Genomic DNA, 23,558 nt, shown 5'->3' with positions numbered 1-23,558 from the left:
CTGTCTCCAGTTGACCACATGTGGGACATCATCAGACAACACCAGCATCATCCACAACTGGCATTAACCACCCCTTTGTTGACTGACCAAGTGTAACAGGCATTGAGCTCCATCCTACAAACTTCCGCAAACTGACATTTGGCACTTGTACAACACAATGCATGTTCCTCTGCATGCTTGTATTCAACATTCAGGCAGTTCCACTGGTTATTAATGTTTCAGCATTTCACATTTGCAATGGCTTGTCTGGCATCTTGCAATGTTAATCACTTAAATATATTACCTAGACAAATGTGTTCCCAAAATTTCACTACTCTACATTAATTATGTTTTGGTGGTGCAATATTTTTATGTCAGTGAATTTGTATTTCTGAACATCCAACATAGAGGTGAGCTGCAGCAGGACGGAATCTGAATGGTGGTTAATGACTGTCATCTGGTAGACAGGCCAGCCTGAGAGCGGTTTGTAGATGGTTTCTCATGCTTGATTAGTCTAATGCTGGCCTGATCCCTTAATTCTGCATCAGAGAAAATGATGCACAAACAGCTGAAACACAATAAAACATAGAAGAAATCTTGTTTATATGCAAGTCCACAGGATCCAAAAATATTCAGGGAAGAAAGCATTGTCTGTTGTAGGCTGTATACAGGGTGTTCTGAAACCGATTGTTCAATTAATACAGGAGGTAGAGAACATCAAAACAAATACATTTCAATAAGGAACTTATGGTCTCAGAAGTCAGCTTGTAATGTTAGGGAACATTTTGTTTGTGATTCTGGTATAAGCTGTTGTGTCAGTATTGCTAACTGGGAATGTGAATTGAGATTTAGAAATGGTCTGTGTACTGGTGGTTGGCTCTGAGGTCTGTTTGGAAATGCTTCGATTCATTCACAAGCATCACTGCCTTGTGACAAGAACAGTAACTTCCTTGTGAACACACCAATTCAGTTCCAATCATTACCACTTTGCAAGGACAATAAGAAATGTGGAATGGTTTATGTATGCTGAAATGGCTGACATACACCTGGTATATGGGTCTGCTAATGGAAATGGACAAGCTACAGTGAGAGATTATCTCCAACGCTTTCCCAACCAACGTGTTCCACAGTGCCAAACATTTTAGACTTCTGCACTGCCTACTGTATTTCTGTGCACATATTCGTGATTCAGGTCACAATCAAACAGTGTGAACTCCTGAAATGAAAGACGAGATTCTGCAACATGTCGAAGGCACTCCATCTATGAGTACATGATGTATTCCAATCATCTGTGGCGTCAGTCACAGTTGTGTGTGGAATGTGTTACACGGCTAGAAGCTACATTGTTTCTGTTTTCAGTGTGTGGCAGACCTAGCATCTGAAGATTTTCCCCACCGCATGCAGTTCACACAACGGATTTTATAACAGACTGCCCTGCACTGCTTTTTTCCAGCTGAGCTTCTGTACACCTATGAGGACTGTTTCAGTATCCACAGTGTGCAAATTTGGGCATACACAAATCTATGAGGAACTCAACTTCACGCCCATCAACAGTGATTTGATGTCAATGTTCGGGCCGACATTATTGGTGATAGGTTGACTGGACCACACATTCTCCTACATTTCCTCAGTCGATGGAGATATCGCATCTTGGTGGAACTTGTGTTGCTAGAACTGGTGGAGGATGAACCTGAGAATGTTAGACAAAAGATGTACTTCCAGCATGATGGAACGCCAGTCCATTCCAGCATTGCTGTTAGGAATCATCCGTGAGCCTCCTCTGGGAATTGATAGATTGGCTGAGGTGGTCCTGTGGTTAGACACCCAGGTCACCTGACCTCATCTGTCTGAATTTCTGTCTCTTGTGGCATATAAAGCAGCTGGTGTACAAAACTATTGTGGAAACAGAAGAAGACCTCATCACTAGAATTTCCTTCACCACTGATGCCATTGTGAACATGTCAGCAATGTTTGTACAGACATACTGTATTTTTATCATTTACCTCTTGTTCTATTGGCCAATTTTGACTACCATGTCATTACCAAGCATGTATACATTAGCAGTATGCACCGTGTAGCAAGAGGTGTGGTACAAAGATTGATTTATCAATCCACATGTGAATCTACACATGAATAACAATATGCTCTGTGTTGAATAGAAAGGAATGAGCAGTAAAAGATTCAGAAGCAATATGACTTGAGGATAAAGATTCTGTCTGTTTTGGTTGGCAGGAGAGCCAACACCGTGTTACTAGAAGGAGGCCAAAAGGCGCGCGTTTTAGCTCACGCAGGCTGGCGTGGGATCTGGAACAGGACAAGGAAATTAGAATTTACAAAAAAGGACGTAGTGTTGTGACTTGGCAAGACAGCCAAGTCACTATGAGAGGAAGCTGAAAGGCACGCGTTTAAGCTCACGCCAGCTGGCGTGAGGTCTGGAACAGTTAAAGGAATAGAGACTAGCAAAAAAAGGTACGTAACTTCTGGAATACTTAACTTTAATCCATAATTGGTGAACATCGGTCTGACGGTACATGCATCACAAGATAAATAGCAAATGATAATGGCGCCTTGCTAGGTCGTAGCAAATGACGTAGCTGAAGGCTATGCTAACTATCGTCTCGGCAAATGAGAGCGTAATTTGTCAGTGAACCATCGCTAGCAAAGTCGGCTGTACAACTGGGGCGAGTGCTAGGAAGTCTCTCTAGACCTGCCGTATGGCGGCGCTCGACACGCGGGTCCGACGTATACTAACGGACCGCGGCCGATTTAAAGGCTACCACCTGGCAAGTGTGCTGTCTGGCGGTGACACCACACGTAGCTGGTGGAATACCTAACTTTAATCCGTTAATGAAGAACGTCGGTCTTGACGGTACATGAATCAATATCAATAGTAACTGATAATGGCGCTTTGCCAGGTCGTAGCAAATGACGTAGCTGAAGGCTATGCTAAACTATCGGCAAATGAGAGCGTATTTTGTCAGTGAACCATCGCTAGCAAAGTCGGCTGTACAACTGGCGCGAGTGCTAGGAAGTGTCTCTAGACCTGCCGTATGGCGGCGCTTGGTCTGCAATCACTGACAGTGGCGACACGCGGGTCCGACGTATACTAGCGGACCGCAGCGGATTTAAAGGCTACCACCTAGCAAGTGTGGTGTCTGGCGGTGACACCACACTGTCTTTTCACTGCAAATGTATCGTGTGAGTTGTGCTTTGCACAATGGTACAGTGTGATCTTGCAGTTAAAAGGCAGAATCTTCATCCTCAGTTATACTGTTTGTGAATCTTTTACTGCTCTTTACTTTCTGTTCAGTACATAGTATATTGTTATTTATGTGCCACACCTCCTGCTGTATAGTACATACTGTTAATGTGTATGTGCTCGGTAATGACATGATAGTCAAAACTGGCCAACAGTGCAGGAAATAAATGATATAAATAAACACCCTACAATGGACAAGTTTTCTTTTAAGCAACTTCTTAACTTTGATAACTGCAGCATCAGGATGGGCATCCAGCCATAAGGTTCAATAAAATGAAAGTTGCCAAATCATGAAAAAGGGGAACCTGTGTTATATGGTATAAATGCTAGAAAAAAGACAGAAATAAATAGCATTATTTCTTGCACTTATTAAAAAAGTGTTAAACCATTGTATGTGCAAAACAATTTTGTAATTTATTAATCCACTGACATACTCATAATTATTGAGATTATATTAAATTACTGAATGTTCAAATTAAGCTGAATGAGGTTGCATGTGCTTCACCAGTAAAGAGTCTAATGAAGTACTAATACCAACTTGTACCAGAAATTAAACACTGCTATTAAATTTAATTCTGCCAAATAAGTTAAAGTTGTAATTTTGAATTAATTTTACACTGAATTGAAAGGAATTAAAAGTGTTAATGACTTTTTAAATTACATAGTTAATCACAATGTTGTCACACACAAATATATAACAATTGTTTAAAATATTTTTAAAATGCTGAAACAATTTTCTCTGGTTAATAAGTATTTTTAAAACTCATTTAAAGTATTATGCAAGATATAATGAACAGAACTATAACTTTCAGAATACTAAACGATTGTGTTACTGTGGGAACTTATTAATTCCGCCAGCGCCTCGTCTCCTACCTTCCAGGGGAGCTTCTGTGAAGTTTGGAAGGTAGGAGACGAGGTACTGGCAGAATTAAAGGTGTGAGGATGGGTCGTGAGTTGTGCTTGGGTAGCTCAGATGGTAGAGCACTTGCCTGCGCAAGGCAAAGGTCTCAAGTTCGAGTCTCGGTCCGGCACACAGTTTCAATCTACCAGGATGCTTCATATCAGTGCACACTTCACTGCAGAATGACAATTTCATTCTACAAATAAAATGGTTTGCTTAAAGCTATTTACACATTTTCGAAGCACTTCTTAGTCTGCATGTAAGTATGGTATTTTTATAATGTGTAAAATGGATTTTGTAACAGGAATTTCTTTACCTGATATTTAAGCTTCATTGTGGGTAGGGTCATAACTTTACAGGGCAGTGCAGTGGCTAACTTTAAACCTGCATGTTGTGGACCCTTTTCATAGAATGTAAAATTTTTCTTTATATCTGGTATTGTACCGATACAAATCGGGGCAAATGTTGGCCAGCACTCTTAACTAGTAATGTGGCTTTTAGAATGTACATGTTTATTACAGTTAGTACACCAGTTTTTGGAAACAAGCCACCGCATGATTCCTTATATTTTGCTCCACATATGATTCTTATAGACCTTTTCTGAAGTAGCAATAGCTTATTTAGATTTGCTTTGCTTGTTGCTCCCCAAATTTCTATTCCATAATTCAGGTGAAAGGAAAATAGAGCATAATATGCAGTCTTTAAGACAACAGTTTCTTCACAAAACTTGCTAATTATATTAATTGCAAATATATTCTCAGACAATTTACATGCTACAGTGTCAACATGTATGTCCCATTTTAGATTGCTCTGAGTTGTTAAAACGAGGAATTTTAAACTAACCTCTTTTTTTTACTAATTCATTGCCTATGTATATTTTAATTTCATCATTAAAACTACTGTTGTTAAACTCCATGAGACATGTTTTACTGCTTACATTTAAATGGCTTTCTTTTGTCACATTATTACAGTGGATGTGTAGTTCATTAAATGAATCATTTTTACACACAATGGATATATCATCCACATACAGAACTATTTTGGAACTTTGAGTGCAATATCTTATGTCATTTACGTAAATCAGAAACAGAAGCGGACCCAGTACTGAGTCCTAGGGCTCTCCATATTTTGTGTTAGTGATTTTGGATTTGTGAACATCACTTTCACATTTAAGCAGTACAAGCTGTTTTTGATTACTCATGTAAGATTTTATTAGGTCACGAGCAGTGCCTCTGATGCCAATGTTCCATAGCTTTTCTAATAGGATTGTGGCATACACACAGTCTAAAGCTTTCCCAAGGTTGAGGTATATACCTGCAACATGTTGCTTGTTCTTCAAGTCACTTATTATGTCTTCAATTAACTGAGCAGCTACGGTGCTCGTTTATTTACATTTTAAGAATCTAATTTGCTTTTTAAACATTAGGTTGTGCATCTGGAGAAAGTTTGTAATTCTGCTGTATATGACTTTTTCAACTATTTTGGGAAAGACAGGGAATACTGAGATTAGTGTGTAGTTTTGAATTTTGAGTTCATCTTCTTTTTTAAAGGTTGGTGTTACCTGAGCTACTCTTAGCCTGTCTGGGAAAGGTGCCTGAATCTATTATATTATTTACTGCTACAGACAGAGGTACAGAGACATTTTGTGTGGACACTTTTGATACATTAATACTGACGCCATCATGTCCTGTGGAACTGGAAGATTTTAGAGAGCGAATGATGTTAATTATTTGTGGGGCTAGATATATGCTGTGCTTAGATGGATTGCCTTTAAAATTGTAGTGCAGGTTATTATGTTTGTCATTGATAGTTTCCTCTACTGAAGAAAAATATTCACTGAATATATTAGCAATTTCAAGTTGATCTTTTAGTACCATCCCATTGTGGTCAATAATAAAGTCCATATAGAATTTGTCTCTGCCTGTTCTAAAACTGTTTATCACTCCCCAGACACCAGTAGCCACACTGTGTGAAGCCTAAATCTTGTTTGGAGTGTAGTTGCTCCTGGTCTGTATTAATACGTCTACTGTGAAACATATCTCTTATACTGCAACTTCTTTGTTTTACATATTTTTGGAAGGGGTAGTATGGATCGAACCAAGAAGAAAAGTCTACTAAACATGGGCTCAAAAGTGCACACTTTAAGACCTGAAACCACTTGTTCATCTACACTACTGTGAAACACCTCTCTTCTACCGAAAAAGTGCTCAAGAATTATGATGTTTTTGGAAAATGAACATCTCGTCTATAAAAATCAACATGGATTCTGAAAATAGAGATCCGGTGAAACTCAACTTGCTCTGTTCTCCCATGAGATCCACAGTGCAGTGGACAACGGCCCCCAGTTTGATGCTGTGTTACTTGACTTCAGTAAGGCATTTAACACCATTCTGAATTGCCGTTTAATGAAAAAAATATGAACTTACGGGGTATCGGAGCAGACCTGTGATTGGATTCAAGACTTGCTTGTAGATAGAACACAACACGTCACTGTTAACATAAGTAAATCAACAGATGTAAACGTAATATCCAGAGTACCACAGGGAAGTATGATAGGACCGTTGCTGTTAACAATACATATAAATGACCTAATAGAAAGCATCAGATGCTCTTTGAGGCTATTCGCAGATGATGCAGTTGTCTATACCAAAGTAGCAACGCTAGAAGATAGTAAGAATTTGCAGAATGACCTGCAGAGAATTGATGAATGATGCAGGCTCTGGCAGTTGACCCTGAACAGGAATAGATGTAACATTTTGCGCATACATAGGAAAAGAAATCCACAACTTTACAGCAATGCTATTGATCTCGAATGAGATTTTCACTCTGCAGCGGAGTGTGCGCTGATATGAAACTTCCTGGCAGATTAAAACTGTGTGCCCGACCGAGACTCGAACTCGGGACCTTTGCCTTTTGCGGGCAAGTGCTCTACCATCTGAGCTACCGAAGCGCGACTCACACCCGGTCCTCACAGCTTTACTTCTGCCAGTATCTCGTCTCCTACCTTCCAAACTTTACAGAAGCTCTCCTGCGAACCTTGCAGAACTAGCACTCCTGAAAGAAAGGATACTGTGGAGACATGGCTTAGCCACAGCCTGGGGGATGTTTCCAGAATGAGATTTTCACTCTGCAGCAGAGTGTGTGCTGATATGAAACTCCCTGGCAGATTAAAACTGTGTGCCCGACCGAGACTCAAACTCGGGACCTTTGCCTTTCGCGGGCAAGTGCTCTACCATCTGAGCTACCGAAGCATGACTCACGCCTGGTCCTCACAGCTTTACTTCTGCCAGCATCTCGTCTCCTACCTTCCAAACTTTACAGAAGCTCTGCTGCGAACCTTGCAGAACTAGCACTCCTGAAAGAAAGGATACTGTGGAGACATGGCTTAGCCACAGCTTGGGCATGTTTCCAGAGTGAGATTTTCACTCTGCAGTGGAGTGTACGCTGATATGAAACTTCCTGGCAGATTAAAACTGTGTTAAAAAAATCGCTCTGAGCACTATGCAACTTAACTTCTGAGGTCATTAGTCACTTAGAACTTAGAACTAATTAAACCTAACTAACCTAAGGACATCACACACAGCCATGCCCGAGGCAGGATTCGAACCTGCGACCGTAGCGGTCGCTCGGCTCCAGACTGTAGCGCCCAGAACCGCACGGCCACTCTGGCCGGCTAAAACTGTGTGCCCGACGGAGACTCGAACTCGGGACCTTTGCCTTTCACGGGCAAGTGTTCTACCATCTGAGCTACCAAAGCATGACTCACGACTCCGCTGCAGAGTGAAAATCTCATTCTGGAAACATCCCCCAGGCTGTGGCTAAGCCATGTCTCCACAGTATCCTTTCTTTCAGGAGTGCTAGTTCTGCTAGGTTCGCAGGAGAGCTTCTGTAAAGTTTGGAAGGTAGGAGACGAGATACTGGCAGAAGTAAAGCTGTGAGGACCAGGCATGAGTCGTGCTTCAGTAGCTCAGATGGTAGAGCACTTGCCCGTCTAAGGCAAAGGTCCCGAGTTCGAGTCTCGGTCGGGCACACAGTTTTAATCTGCCAGGAAGTTTCAATGCTATTGATGACAAACAGCTGGAGACAGCGTCTGCCGTAAAATATTTAGGCGTAACTATCCAGAGTGACCTTAAGTGGAATGACCACATAAAACAGATAGTGAGAAAAGCAGACACCAGACTCAGATTCATCATAAAAATCTTAAGAAAATGTAACTCATCTACAAAAGAAGTGGCTTATAAGGCACTCGTTTGCCTGATTCTTGAGTACTGTTCATCTATCTGGGATCCCTGTCAGGTAGGACTGATAGAGGAGATGGAGAATATCCAAGGAAGAGTGCCGCATTTTGTCATGGGATCATTTAGCTAGTGAGAAAGCATTACGGAGATGCTAAACAAACTCCACTGGCAGACATCACAAGAGAGACATTGTGCATGACGGAGAGGTTTACTATTTCAGGAGGAGTCAGACAACATGTTACTTCCCCCCACATACATCTTGCGTATTGACCACGAGGAGAAAATTCGAGAAACTAGAGCCAATACAGTGGCTTACTGACAGTCATTCTTCCCACACACTATTTGTGAGTGGAACAGGTTTGGAGGGATCAGATAGTGGTACCGAAAGTATCCTCCACCACACACCATTAGGTGGCTAGCAGAGTATGATGTAGATGTAGATGTAGATGTAGATCGCCCTTAAATTATACCCATGCTTACTGGAGAGTTTCGTCTTATTTTTGGCCTGTACTACATCCTCTGAAAATATATAAAGCAAAGAGCCTACAATAGAAGATATTTGTTTAGCAGTATTGAAGATGAAGAAGTGCTCATAGCTTGTAATACATGCATTTGGAGGCCATGTTTATAGTTTAGTGACTGATCCTATCATATCCCCGAATACTGACTATTCATCCTGGGACACACTGTATATTGTAATAAATTGCCAGACAGCATCTGCTCCAGTGCTTTTAAATGTCTCAGTGTGAAAAAAGATCCTATAGAAGTGTTGGTCAATGTTAATGTTGGATTATTCTGAGAGACTGGTGGTCATAGCACTTATTGCTTTTTTTGTACGTGGGGGAAAATGCTCATTAGATTAACACAGGCAGTGTGTTTATTTTTTAGATAAATAGGTGTTAATTCTGCACTGAATGCGATTTGACCTGCAAACTGATAAAAACATCATTAAAATATGTTTTTACTGCTGGCACACTAGAGTGGCTGCTAGTGAATGGCTCTGCCCGTTTTTCTGTGCTGAATTTTTCAGCACAATGAACACTAAATTTTTAGAGTTTCATATTTCTATGATATATGGAAACCAGATCTTGAAAGGGTTTTCTACTGATGTTAAATCAATTTGTGGTCAAAAAGTGAATTTTATTGTCGTTATACGGTGTAGGTTTCACAGCTATCGGAAGAGTATGTGATATCTCCGACTTGAAAAGACCAGATCAAATACTTTATACTGATTCTTAGAGAAGGAGACAAATGTACATATGTATGTATTTGGAAACTGTGTGATAAGTGCACTGCCAGTGAAAGATGGAGATCAGTATTTATTACACTTCACCCATTGCAGTAACTTGCCGTAAATTTTCACCTTAAATGGCATTCTGCCACTGTGTAAGAAATGTCATACTTAAGATATTTCTCATGCTGTGGTGGGTTTACTATCTCCAGTCTATCCTTGCTCCCAACATCACTTGTCATGTACCGGTGTAGTTAACTAGAGTGCCTACAGCAAGGCAGGAAGAAAAAGAAAAAAGTAATGACATTCAGCTTTGTTGAAAGTGCGAACTATCTGCTTGGATAAATCATTTGGGAGAAACCTAATCACAGATATAGTGAACTAGATTTTCAATGTCATTTGACACACCATTCTAGCATTTTTGTAGCTTATGGGCTGATAAGGTAAGAAATGAGGACGTACTCCACAGAATCAGTGAGAAACAGAGTATACAGGGAACACTAACGAGAAGGGACAGGACAATAGGACATCTGTTAAGACATCAGGGAATGACTTCCATGCTACGAGAGGGTGCTGTAGGGGATAAAAACTGTAGAGAAAGACAGAGGTTGGAATACATCCAGCAAATAATTGGCAGTGCAGGTTGCAAGTGCTGCTCTGAGATGAATTGATTGGCACAAGATAGAAATTTCTGATGGGCTGTATCAAACCGGTCAGGAGATTGATCACCTAAAAAAATCTTTAGTTTTACTTCTTTTTACATCAGATTTCAAAGTTGCACTAATAGTGCCATGTTGGTTGGGTAAATCATTTGGGAAAGACCTAACCAAAAAAGTTAGTGAACTACATTTTCAGTGCCATTTGACACATAATTCTAGACGGATATCGATCTTCAGCTTTTTATATTAGATTTAGAAGTTGCACTAATAGTGACGCTTTTATTTTGATGTCAGTAATTTATTCATCCATGAACATTTTAGAGTGATATAGGATGCTGCCTACAGGAAAATTAAAGGGACCTTTGGAGCAAAGAGCAGCAACTGCAGGACTATCAAGAAGTCAGATGGCAAGCCAGTACTAAGGAAAGAAGGGAAAGCTGAAAGATGGAATGAGTATAAATAGGATCTGTATAAGGGAAACAATCTTGGGAACAGTATTGTAGAAAGAGAATAGGAAGTAAATGAAGATGAGAGGGGGGGGGGGGGGGGGGGGGGGGATAGGCTACTGCAAGAAGAATTTGACAGGTCTCTGAAAGACCTCATTCAAAACAGCATTTTTTCCTGATATATGCAACAAATTGGTAGATGAAGTCAATTGACACAATAAGGATGCCCAATTTTTGTCACTATTTTCTTACAATGAGCTCAGCTAGTACTTGGAATTATTATTCTTAGGGGCTTTTTTGCAGTCTGAAATTTGTTTCCATGTTTTTTGTCTTTGATCCTTAAGAAGGAATCACAGTATGTGAGCCTAGCATACAAATTTGGGATGAAAAAAGTGTTTATACTATACACTTGCAGGCTGCAGCTTTCTAATGGGAGAGGAATTCCATACCGTGTAAAGCGACTATCAGTATCTGATGTGAGAGAGCAGTTATCCCGTTGGAGGGAGCAGACAGTTTGAAATGGGAGTCAGTGAACTCAGTGTGCTATCTGTGTAAACCTTGTGTGACCTCTGTTACAGCACAAGGCCCCATCTATGCTAATCTTTCGAGTAGGCACTACGGGTCACTTCATTCAGGAAACATTCCTAAAAATACCCAGTGGATTCATGCTAACAGAGACATGTTTAACGACACTTTACGCAACATCTTGCACATTCAGCAGAAAATTTGTTTAAAATGCGTTAAATGTTGAGGCCATCATATGAAAATGGCTGTTTTATTTAAGGTACCTACAGCATTCAAAATGCTTTTACTGACAAAACTGTGTATGGCTTTGGCTGGTCAGGATTATTGTAACTTTTGCAATAAATACTATGATTTGATTCTTAAGTAAACTTCTAAATATCTTGAGAAATGTGCAGTGTATACAAAAATAGGTCATATTGAAGAGTGACATATAAGATGGTGTTAACTGTATTCATAAGAATACAATCTAGGAGGAAACTGATGTAGCCAACACTTTTAATAAGAATTCCCATTTTTTATAGCAGCCTTATTTTTTAGAGGAAAATAGATACTCTTTGTTTGTAGCTATCAGTAATACAAAGCAAGTGCTCCAGAAGCTGGAAACTAGTACCAGTTTCAGGTTGCCTATCTAACGTATTCCACGAGCAACAAAAAATTTGATTTTCAGTATTGACTGAATTTAAAAATTTAAATTGCTGTCATAATTTATTCATTTAGAAGTATAATCTTGTGTTACAAGTGCAACACAATAAAATGAGTATTGCTGTGAGAAACTGTGTGTTTGCTTTGAGACTGTGTAATTTACAGCACACAAATACCTGGGTTTTACTCAACCAGTAGTTGAGAATGAAAGCACTTAGCTACTTCCAACAAATTTATATGTTTTTTCAAATATTTATGAAACTTTGTCTGCTGACACCCCCACAAAATGAAGAAAGGGAAAACGTTTATTGTTTGCTACATTTTCACTGTAAATACAGTAAAACTTCAGCATCTGATATGATGTTTTAATTTATTACTTCTTTACTTTTGATTCTATTTGCAGTACACTTTAAGACAGTATCCACATGTTCCACTGAATGTGTCTGCAAAATTATATCATTGTACGGCTCATAGTTTGAGAGATATAACACCATTAACATTGAGATGCATGGTAAATTAGTATTTGCTTAAAATGAAGGACAAACTATCCAGACTATGTACATGGAGTGTTTCATAGTGAGACCACTTAACAACTTCCAACAAACTTTAAGCATAATTTTGAACATTTTCTAAATGTTTTTCTCACTTACATGCTTAATGCCGAACATTTAACATCTTAACTAATTTGAAGTAATCAGATATATTGTGCTATTTTATACATGGAAGTTGTTCTTTGAAGAATCAGGAGTGTACTGGTATTTTGTACCTTGTAAGGGGGGAGGGGTGGTGGGGGGAGTGAGGGATAGATTAGGAAAGGTACTAAAAGAAGGGATGGTCAATCAGACCCCAGGATGAAAGGGACTCACCTGTTGTCATGAAGCAGACAAATACTACAGTTAAAGAAGAAAAATTAGGAGAAAAAAATTGTGGAGTTGCAGACTTTTCTACATTGGTAAGTGGGAGTACCGTGAACAACATACTAAAACTTCTGAGTGGTGGCATTTCAAGGCCGTTTTTTATTTTTTCTTGAATAACTTGAAAACTGTTGCTTTTAACAAAAATATTTCCCCACTGCAAAATTAAACTACATTAAATTTCCTGCAGAAAAGGTCATGCCCATTTTTTTCTGTGGGACTAATAGTTTCTGTGTAGCAGGAGATGGATAATTGACTGACTGTTAAAAATAGTGTTTTAATTGTATAGAATGAATTTTCATTGTTAAATGAAGTGGATAAAGACTGAATATCAAATTATGTATTATTTATAAAAGCAAGAAAACTCTATTGATGGATAAATTGTGTGACAACGTGGAGGAATTGGGGTGGGGGGGGGGGGGGGGGGGGGGAGGGGTGTAGGGTAGAGGCATGAGTGAAGAAAGGTCACCAAATTGTGGTCGTGCACTTCCCTCATTCATAAGCTATATGAACGGTGAACACACAAATACCCACTCTCCCTACCCCACTATGATGGAAGGAGCAACTGCAGGGTGTTTCACAAAGATACATGAACCCTTCCACATCCTGTCTTGTGAATCATTGGCTTTGTAATGTGCAAATACGCCTGGAGTGTGTTTATTTTCTATGAAGTGCAGTATCGCTACCTGATATATGAATACTACTATGTGGATAGCTACATAAATCTCAGCACACTGCTGGAGGGAAAATTGATCGTCAGTTATCCTGTATGGCAGCTGTAGATTCTTCCATGAAAGGTGATTCTGCCATTGTGAGTGCTGCTTGCTTTTCAGTTTACAGATATCACACCCCAGCATTTCATGATCAGTTCTCTTACCTGAGTAGACAAAATAACTTCACTGAACTCATATTTATAAAGTGGAGCTGTTTTCAGTTTATTAAGTGAGTACATATTTGTAGTTGTTAAGTCAACTATTATGTAACAAAGCTTAACAGCTGGAGCTGTTAGCTGTGTGATGCACTGAAGTGTGTGCCAGGCGTAGTATGATGTGAGGTAGAATTCAGCAATGTTGATTTCATTTCCCCCACTATCAATTCCTGGAATACAGGGTTATTACAAATGACTGAAGCGATTACACAGCTCTACAATAACTTTATTATTTGAGATATTTTCACAATGCTTTGCACACACATACAAAAACTCAAAAAGTTTTTTTAGGCATTCACAAATGTTCGATATGTGCCCCTTTAGTGATTCGGCAGACATCAAGCCGATAATCAAGTTCCTCCCACACTTGGTGCAGCATGTCCCCATCAATGAGTTCGAAAGCATTGTTGATGCGAGCTCGCAGTTCTGACACGTTTCTTGGCAGAGGAGGTTTAAACACTGAATCTTTCACATAACCCCACAGAAAGAAATCGCATGGGGTTAAGTCGGGAGAGCGTGGAGGCCATGACGTGAATTGCTGATCATGATCTCCGCCACGACCGAGCCATCGGTTTTCCAATCTCCTGTTTAAGAAATGCCGAACATCATGAAGGAAGTGCGGTGGAGCACCATCCTGTTGAAAGATGAAGTTGGCGCTGTCAGTCTCCAGTTGTGGCATGAGCCAATTTTCCAGCATGTCCAGATACATGTGTCCTGTAACGTTTTTTTCGCAGAAGAAAAAGGGGCCGTAAACTTTAAACCGTGAGATTGCACAAAACACGTTAACTTTTGGTGAATTGCGAATTTGCTGCACGAATGCGTGAGGATTCTCTACCGCCCAGATTCGCACATTGTGTCTGTTCACTTCACCATTAAGAAAAAATGTTGCTTCATCACTGAAAACAAGTTTCGCACTGAACGCATCCTCTTCCATGAGCTGTTGCAACCGCGCCGAGAATTCAAAGCGTTTGTCTTTGTCATCGGGTGTCAGGGCTTGTAGCAATTGTAAATGGTAAGGCTTCTGCTTTAGCCTTTTCCGTGGTACGTTTAGCTCCCTGCTTGCTTTATTCGTCGACTTCCGCGGGCTACGCGTGAAACTTGCCCGCACGCGTTCAACCGTTTCTTCGCTCACTGCAGGTCGACCCATTGATTTCCCCTTACAAAGGCATCCAGAAGCTTTAAACTGCGCATACCATCACCGAATGGAGTTAGCAGTTGGTGGATCTTTGTTGAACTTCGTCCTGAAGTGTCGTTGCACTGTTATGACTGACTGATGTGAGTGCATTTGAAGCACAACATACGCTTTCTCGGCTCCTGTCGCCATTTTGTCTCACTGCGCTCTCGAGCGCTCTGGCGGCAGAAACATGAAGTGCGGCTTCAGCCGAACAAAACTTTATGAGTTTTTCTATGTATCTGTAGTGTGTCGTGACCATATGTCAATGAATGGAGCTACAGTGAATTTATGAAATCGCTTCAATCGTTTGCAATAGCCCTGTATTTTTCACAGTGTGAGAGGATCAAATGCACTGTTCCATCGTCAGCTCTCCCAACATCTGTAGAGGCCCAGATGTCTAAATTGGCTCCGTCTGCAACAGTAGTAGGTCACCTAGGTGTTATGAAACATCAGATATTTCAATATGTGCCAAGCAATGCACTACAGTAGATTATTGTTCTAGAGTTGAATGTGATCAGTACCATTCCATCAAATATATTCACACCCTCCTTGCAAGATGTCATATACTGTGGTAAGTGGCTCCACCCACTGCAGACCACTCTACAAGCGCCAGCAATTCCTGAATGGAAGAGATTTGTGCAGTTGACCTATAACACAATTAATAGTGACAGAAGCGCAGTAACTTTCTGGTCATTGATAATTCACCACTAAGTGACTACAGCAAGGTTAACCTACTTTAAAATATGCTGGTAGGAAGCTATGGTGTTTACCAATCAGATACCTTTCCAAAACTACAAAGCTCGTTGACAACATCACACAAATTAAGCATTTCTCAGCCATTATTTATAGAAACATATTTTATATAAAAGCTCACATAACAACTGCAAATAAGTACTCACTGAATAAACAGAAAATAACTCCACTATATAAACACATGCTCAGTGAAGTTTATTTGTCTACTCACATAAAAGAACTGAGTAGCCAATGCTTGGGAGGTAAAGTCTGCCCATAAACTGAAAAGCAATCAGTGCTCTTAGTGGAGGAAGTCACATTTCCTAGAGGAACAGTACAGCCAGTACAGCTGCCATATGAGATGACTAAGAAGAACTGAGTAGCCAATGCTTGTGAGGTAAAGTCTGCCCATAAACTGAAAAGCAATCAGTGCTCTTAGTGGAGGAAGTCACATTTCCTAGAGGAACAGTACAGCCAGTACAGCTGCCATATGAGATGACTAAGAATCAAATTCCCTATAGCAGTGTAAAGCAGTGCGCAGTGATTTATGTAGAATATTTCCATATGCTTTTCTTATGTTAGTTGTATTAGTAACTTGAATCTGTCTTCCTCATAGTATTAACGAGTTTTGTGGAAAATAAACACCCCACTGTTCGTGTCTGTGCTCTGTGGTGCCAGTGATTTGTAAGGCGTACAATGGAGGGTCAGTGTAACTTTGTGAAACACCCCGTAGTTGTTTTTTGTGATGTAGTGTGGTAGAGAGAGTGGAATATTTGTTCTTTACCTACTAAATTCAACAATAAACATTAACATTACTTCATTAAATCATTATTTTTAATATTCTTTCAGTTTTCCATTTCCTGCATTGTGAAAACTATAAATTCTAGAGAAAGAAATAAATAGAACCTTTTTTTTTGTGGCAAGCTAAATGTAGTTTCATTTTTAAGCACTTTTGTTAGAAGTTGTGGTTTTTGCCTTATTCAGTTATTCAAGAAAAACATAAGAAAGTGACCTTTTAACTCATCTGCACCCCATGCTCACACCTCACTGGGCAAGATTTTTGATGTTATATTCATGGCACTCCCTCCTAACCTCTGTACAAAGTGTAGCAAAATATTATATTTTTGACATTTTGGTAATGTTATCTCCTGTTTTAAATATACATTTGTGGATACAGAAGAATGAGAGCTACAGTTTAGTAACATCAAATTTTTGGAAGGTTTGCATTCAAGCACTTGGATAACTATGCAACATAATTTTTGAGTATTAATATTTCCATAGCTACAAACTTTAGAAAGGAGAGAAGATGTTCTTTATTTAGAAGAGAACCAATAAAAAAAGAGTTCTTTAAAGATTTGAACTCCCATTTATAAAACAGCTTCAAACATCTGATTACTTTGCAAATGAATTAATGTGTTAAATATTTTCCATTAAGCGTGTAAGCAAGAAAACCAATAGAATAGGTTTGAAATTATGATTAAATATTTTTGGAAGTTATTAATGCTCTCATTATCAAACAGTGAGTGAGTATAGTCTGGGTAATTTGTCCTCCATTTTAAGCAAAAGTTGGTTTTAACATACCAGAGTGTTTGACATCGTAGCCTCTAAACTGTGTGTCGAACAATAACATAATTTTGCAGGTACATTCTGTAGTATATGTGGATACTGCCTGAAACATAGGTTGTGAATAGAGGTGGTAGTGACAAAGCAGTAAATTAAAACATCTTACTTGATGCAAAAGTTTTACTGCACGAGCAACGAAGATGTAGCAAGCAACAGACTTTTTGCCTTTCTTCATTTTGTGGGGCTACAAAAAAGAAAAAGTTTTGTGAAGATTTGGAATTATGTGTAAGTTTTGTCGGAAGTTGCTAAGTGCTCTCAATCTCAAATACTGGATGAATAAAATGTCTGCATTTGTACAGCTTGAGGTACACTGCCTCAGTATGAACACACTGTTTCTGTCATACTTGTCTTATTGTATTAAACCTGTGACATAAGACTATAGCTCTAAATGAGTAGATGATGACAGCAATTTAAATTTTGTCAATAATTATGCAAAGTTTTGAAAGTTAAATTGTCGTGCCCCTTGGAAACTGTTAGATAGGCAACCTGCAACTGGAATGGGTTCCCAGATGGGTACTTTGTACTGCAGATCAGGGCTGTAAAATGAGGTATGACAATCCTAAAGTGCCCACGATTTTTTCTGAATCTTAAACTTGTTATATTTCCATAAATAAATTTTTTCTACATAAGATCTATATCATCATCAAAAGCCACATACCAGCTATGTCTTGAACAATGAAGCTTCCAGCTTGCTATCTTGCAATACATGTCTGCATCAGTGCCTTTTCTTCTTGGGCTGTAGTGTATAGAATGTTATGAAACCCTTAAATATGACTCTACAATTTCACATTTCTTGTTACAGATGACAGGTGCAGAGACGTCATTTGTGAAGATCTGGTGTGTGCGACGCAGCAGTACATTCCACTGGGCGAGTGCTGTCCAGTCTGTGCAGGTGAGGCCTCTTCTCTCAGCCTTCTGCAGGATTCCGTTCTGTACAGTGTAGATCTGTATACATGAATGCTGCAAAGTGGTCTGAAAATTTTCTTCCTCTTGTAGTTTCTTAATGATTCTTACATATTAGGAAGTAGTTTCCAATAGCAGATCATGGGCCTAAATTCTGGGGCAGCCAGGAAACATATTGAAAAATCACCTTCCCTTCCATTTTAATGTGAACATTCCTGGCATTTCCAAAGACCACCCACACAACCACAGACCCCACCATCACTACCACTATGACGACAACAACAACAACGACAACAACAACAACGACAACAACTACTACTACTACTACTAGTACTACTACTACTATCACTACTATCACCACTGCTAGTGGTATTACTTTGACAATGTTGACTGGAATACTCTCTTTCAAATTCTAAAGTGGCAGGGGTAAAATACAGGGATCGAAAGGCTATTTACAATTTGTACAGAAACCAGATGGCAGTTATAAGAGTCGAGGGACATGAAAGGAAAGCAGTGGTTGGGAAGGGAGTAAGACAGGGTTGTAGCCTCTCGCCGATGTTATTCAATCTGTATATTGAGAAAGCAGTAAAGGAAACAAAAGAAAAATTCGGAGTAGGTATTAAAATCCATGGAGAAGAAATAAAGACTTTGAGGTTCGCCGATGACATTGTAATTCTGTCAGAGACAGCAAAGGACTTGGAAGAGCAGTTGAACGGAATGGATGGTGTCTTGAAGGGAGGATATAAGATGAACATCAACAAAAACAAAATGAGGATAATGGAATGTAGTCGAATTAAGTCGGGTGATGTTGAGGGCATTAGATTAGGAAATGAGACACTTAAAGTAGTAAAGGAGTTTTGCTATTTGGGGAGCAAAATAACTGATGATGGTCGAAGTAGAGAGGATATAAAATGTAGACTGGCAATGGCAAGGAAAGCATTTCTGAAGAAGAGAAATTTGTTAACATCGAGTATAGATTTAAGTGTCACAAAGTCATTTCTGAAAGTATTTGTATGGAGTGTAGCCATGTATGGAAGTGAAACATGGACGGTAAATAGTTTGGACCAGAAGAGAATAGAAGCTTTCGAAATGTGGTGCTACAGAAGAATGCTGAAGATTAGATGGGTAGATCACATAACTAATGAGGAAGTATTGAATAGGATTGGGGAGAAGAGAAGTTTGTGGCACAACTTGACCAGAAGAAGGGATCGGTTGGTATGACATGTTCTGAGGCATCAAGGGATCACCAGTTTAGTATTGGAGGGCAGCGTGGAGGGTAAAAATCGTAGGGGGAGACCAAGAGATGAATACACTAAGCAGATTCAGAAGGATGTAGGTTGCAGTAGGTACTGGGAGATGAAGAAGCTTGCACAGGATAGAGTAGCATGGAGAGCTGCATCAAACCAGTCTCAGGACTGAAGACCACAACAACAACAACAATAGTGGTATTACTATTGAAAACCCATTGAGGCCCGGGAAGAGAATAGGCCTCCGGTATGTTCTGCCAGTCGTAAATGGCGACGAAAAGAATAAACCACTAATAGGGCTAACCCCCCTTTTAGTGTGATTAGTTGGTTCAGGACAGAACTAATGAAGCCTCGGACAAGTGCTGTCGTGGTCGGGGATGACGCTTGAACCCTATGCCCGTCCACAATGGTAACGACACTGCTAGCCACACGGAAAATGATTTAAATCCAAATAGAGGTGTTTTGCAGGATATGCTTCCTGCAACCACTCTAGGAGGAAAACAAAGACAGAGGATGAGATGATCAGATGAAGTTAACCGACGCCTCATGTTCTGTTATTACCAAGCAACAAACCTAGGAACCAACACAACTGGATACAGATCACAAGTATACACAACATTTATTACCAAATACCCAGAATTAAAATTTTTAACAGAACAATGACTAGCTGATCAGATCCGTGTAATAATCAAAAATAATAGGATACCCCAGTCAGAATTAGAAAACATCAAACAACAAGTACAACAAATACTGGAACAAAATAATGTGCAATCAGAAGAAGAAGAAAATACAGTAATGGACTCAAACATCCCAGAGCAAACAAACAAAGAACAACACGCATCAATTAAACATTCAGAGGAAAACGAAATCTTAAGACAGCCACCAGAACAAGCACAAATAGAACATGAAGTGACACACATGTTAGATATAGAAGAAAAATTTCAGCTGACATATATAGAATACAAAGGCACAAATACAGACATTAGACCATTCTTGCATAGACCACCAAATAACCCACAAGTCAAAACAACAATGACAACTATCAACACAATCATACACAACAAAATAAATGAAAATGGAAGAGTTACCACTACTGGTTTATATAGGAGCACTCACTACACTAAATATACACACTAGGCAGAGATCAGAACCAACCAACACACAGAAGAAACCCACAAAACCAGCATAGCAATACAGGCTACAGATCAGAATAGAAAAACTGAGAAAAGACATTGGACATCTAACACAATTTATAAGAAATGAAATATCAGACAAGAAACGAAAAAGGTTAGGTAAAATCTCACAACAAGAAGCGATAGAGCAATTAGATGAAAAGAAGCAGAAATTACAAACATTGGCTAAACGACTTAGAAGATACAAAAAAAGTGAAAATAGAAGGAAACAAAACCAAACATTCAACACAAACCAAAAGAAATTTTACCAGTCAATAGATAAAACACACATTAAAATAGACAATCCACCAAACATAACAGACATGGAACACTTCTGGAGCAACATATGGTCAAACCCGGTACTACATAACAGACATGCATGGTGGATACAAGCAGAAACAGACACATACAAGATGATACCATAAATGCCTGAAGTGATAATTTTGCAACATGAAGTCACTCGAGCAATTAATTCTGCGCACAATTGGAAAGCCCCTGGAAAAGATAAAATAGCAAATTTCTGGCTAAAGAAGTTCACCTCAACACATTCAAATCTAACTCAATTATTTAACAGTTACATTGCAGACCCATACACAGTCCCTGATACACGTACACAAGGAATAACTTATCTGAAACCTAAAGATCAAGCAGACACAGCAAACACAGCAAAATATCGCCCCATAACGTGCCTACCAACAATATATAAAATATTAACTTCAGTCATTACACAGAAATTAATGACACATACAACACAGAACAAAATTATAAATGAAGAACAAAAAGGCTGCTGCAAAGGAGCACAATGATGTAAAGAGCAACTGATAATAGATGCAGAGGTGACATATCAAGCTAAAACTAAACAATGGTCACTACACTACGCATACATTGATTACCAAAAAGCTTTTGATAGTGTACCCCATTCATGGTTACTACAAATATTGGAAATATACAAAGTAGATCCTAAACTGATGCAGTTCCTAAACATAGTAATGAAAAATTGGAAAGCCACACTTAATATCCAAACAAATTCAAATATCACATCACAGCCAATACAGATTAAGCATGGAATATACCAAGGAGACTCATTAAGTTCTTTCTGGTTCTGCCTTGCTCTGAACCCACTATCCAACATGCTAAATAATACAAATTATGGATATAATATTACTGGAACATACCAACACAAAATCACGCATTTGCTATACATGGATGATCTAAAACTACTGGCAGCAACAAATCAACAACTCAACCAATTACTAAAGATAACAGAAGTATTCAGCAATGATATAAATATGGCTTTTGGAACAGACAAATGTAAGAAAAATAGCATAGTCAAGGGAAAACACATTAAACAAGAAGATTACATATTGGATAACCACAGCGACTGCATAGAAGCGATGGAAAAAACAGATGCCTATAAATATCTAGGAAACAGACAAAAAATTGGAATAGATAATACAAATATTAAAGAAGAACTAAAAGAAAAATATAGACAAAGACTAACGAAAATACTGAAAACAGAATTGACAGCAAGAAACAAGACAAAGCTATAAATACTTACGCTATACCAATATTGACCTACTCATCTGGAGTAGTGAAATGGAGTAACACAGACCTAGAAGCACTCAGTACACTTACACGATCACAATGCCACAAATATAGAATACATCACATACATTCAGCAACAGAAAGATTCACATTAAGCAGAAAGGAAGGAGGAAGGGGATTTATCGACATAAAAAACCTACATTATGGACAGGTAGACAATTCAAGAAAATTCTTTATAGAACGAGCGAGCAGAAACTAGCAAAATACACAAAGCAATCACTCATATAAATACATCGACTACACCATTGCAATTTCATAACCACTTCTACAACCCTTTAGATCACATGACATCAACAGATACAAAGAAAGCAAATTGGAAAAAGAAAACACTACATGACAAGCACCCGTATCATCTAACACAGCCACACATCGATCAAGACGCATCCAACACATGACTAAGAAAAGGCAATATATACAGTGAGATGAGATGGAAGGTTTCATGATTGCAATACAGGATCAAACAATAAACACCAGATACTACAGCAAGCACATTATTAAAGATCCCAATACCACAACAGATAAATGCAGACTCTGCAAACAACAAATGGAAACAGTAGATCACGTCACAAGTGGATGCACAATACTAGTAAATACAGAATACACCAGAAGACATGAAAATGTAGCAAAAATAATACATCAACAGCTTGCCTTACAACATAAACTAATAAAACAACACATTCCCACATACAAGTATGCACCACAAAATGTACTGGAGAATGATGAATACAAATTATACTGGAACAGAACCATTATAACAGATAAAACAACACCACATATCTGGGGTTTGATTCCCGGCAGGGTCAGGGATTTTCTCTGCCTCGTGATGACTGGGTGTTGTGTGATGTCCTTAAGTGAGTTAGGTTTAAGTAGTTCTAAGTTTTAGGGGACTGATGACCATAGATGTTAAGTCCCATTGTGCTCAGAGCCATTTGAACCAACACCACATAACAAACCTGACATCATACTCACCAATAAAAAGAAAAAATTAACACAACTAATCGAAATATCCATACTAAATACAACAAATACAAAGAAGAAAACAGGAGAAAAAATTGAAAAATACATCCAACTGGCTGAGGAAGTCAAGGATATGTGGCATCAGGATAAAGTTGACTTTATACCAATTACACTATCAACTGCAGGAATCATACCACACAATATCCACAAGTACATCAATGCAATACAGCTACATCCAAACTTATATATACAACTACAGAAATCTGTAATTATTGATACATGTTCAATTACCCAAACGTTTCTAAAGGCAATGTAACATATACCATACTGTTAAAAGAAAGTCACGCTTGATCAAGGTCCGTGTCACTTTCCATTTTTAACCAGACATAACGTCTAAGAAAGGAAAGAAATAATAATAACAAT

General features: G+C 38.9%; 1 protein-coding gene across 1 annotated transcript in view; it reads left to right on the top strand.

Moving 5' to 3' along the window:
* LOC124552403 (collagen alpha-1(I) chain-like) overlaps positions 1–23,558 on the top strand; it is a 255,146-nt gene that overhangs the window by 99,167 nt on the left and 132,421 nt on the right. The window contains exon 5 of the mRNA XM_047126667.1: positions 18,054–18,143. Within this exon, the coding sequence (XP_046982623.1) occupies positions 18,054–18,143 (90 nt within the window). The remainder of the gene's footprint in view (positions 1–18,053; positions 18,144–23,558) is intronic.

This window comes from Schistocerca americana, chromosome 10, assembly GCF_021461395.2.
Source record: "Schistocerca americana isolate TAMUIC-IGC-003095 chromosome 10, iqSchAmer2.1, whole genome shotgun sequence".
Taxonomy (NCBI): domain Eukaryota; kingdom Metazoa; phylum Arthropoda; class Insecta; order Orthoptera; family Acrididae; genus Schistocerca; species Schistocerca americana.
Note: the sequence above shows the minus strand (reverse complement) of the source record. Positions and strands in the feature narration are given on the sequence as shown.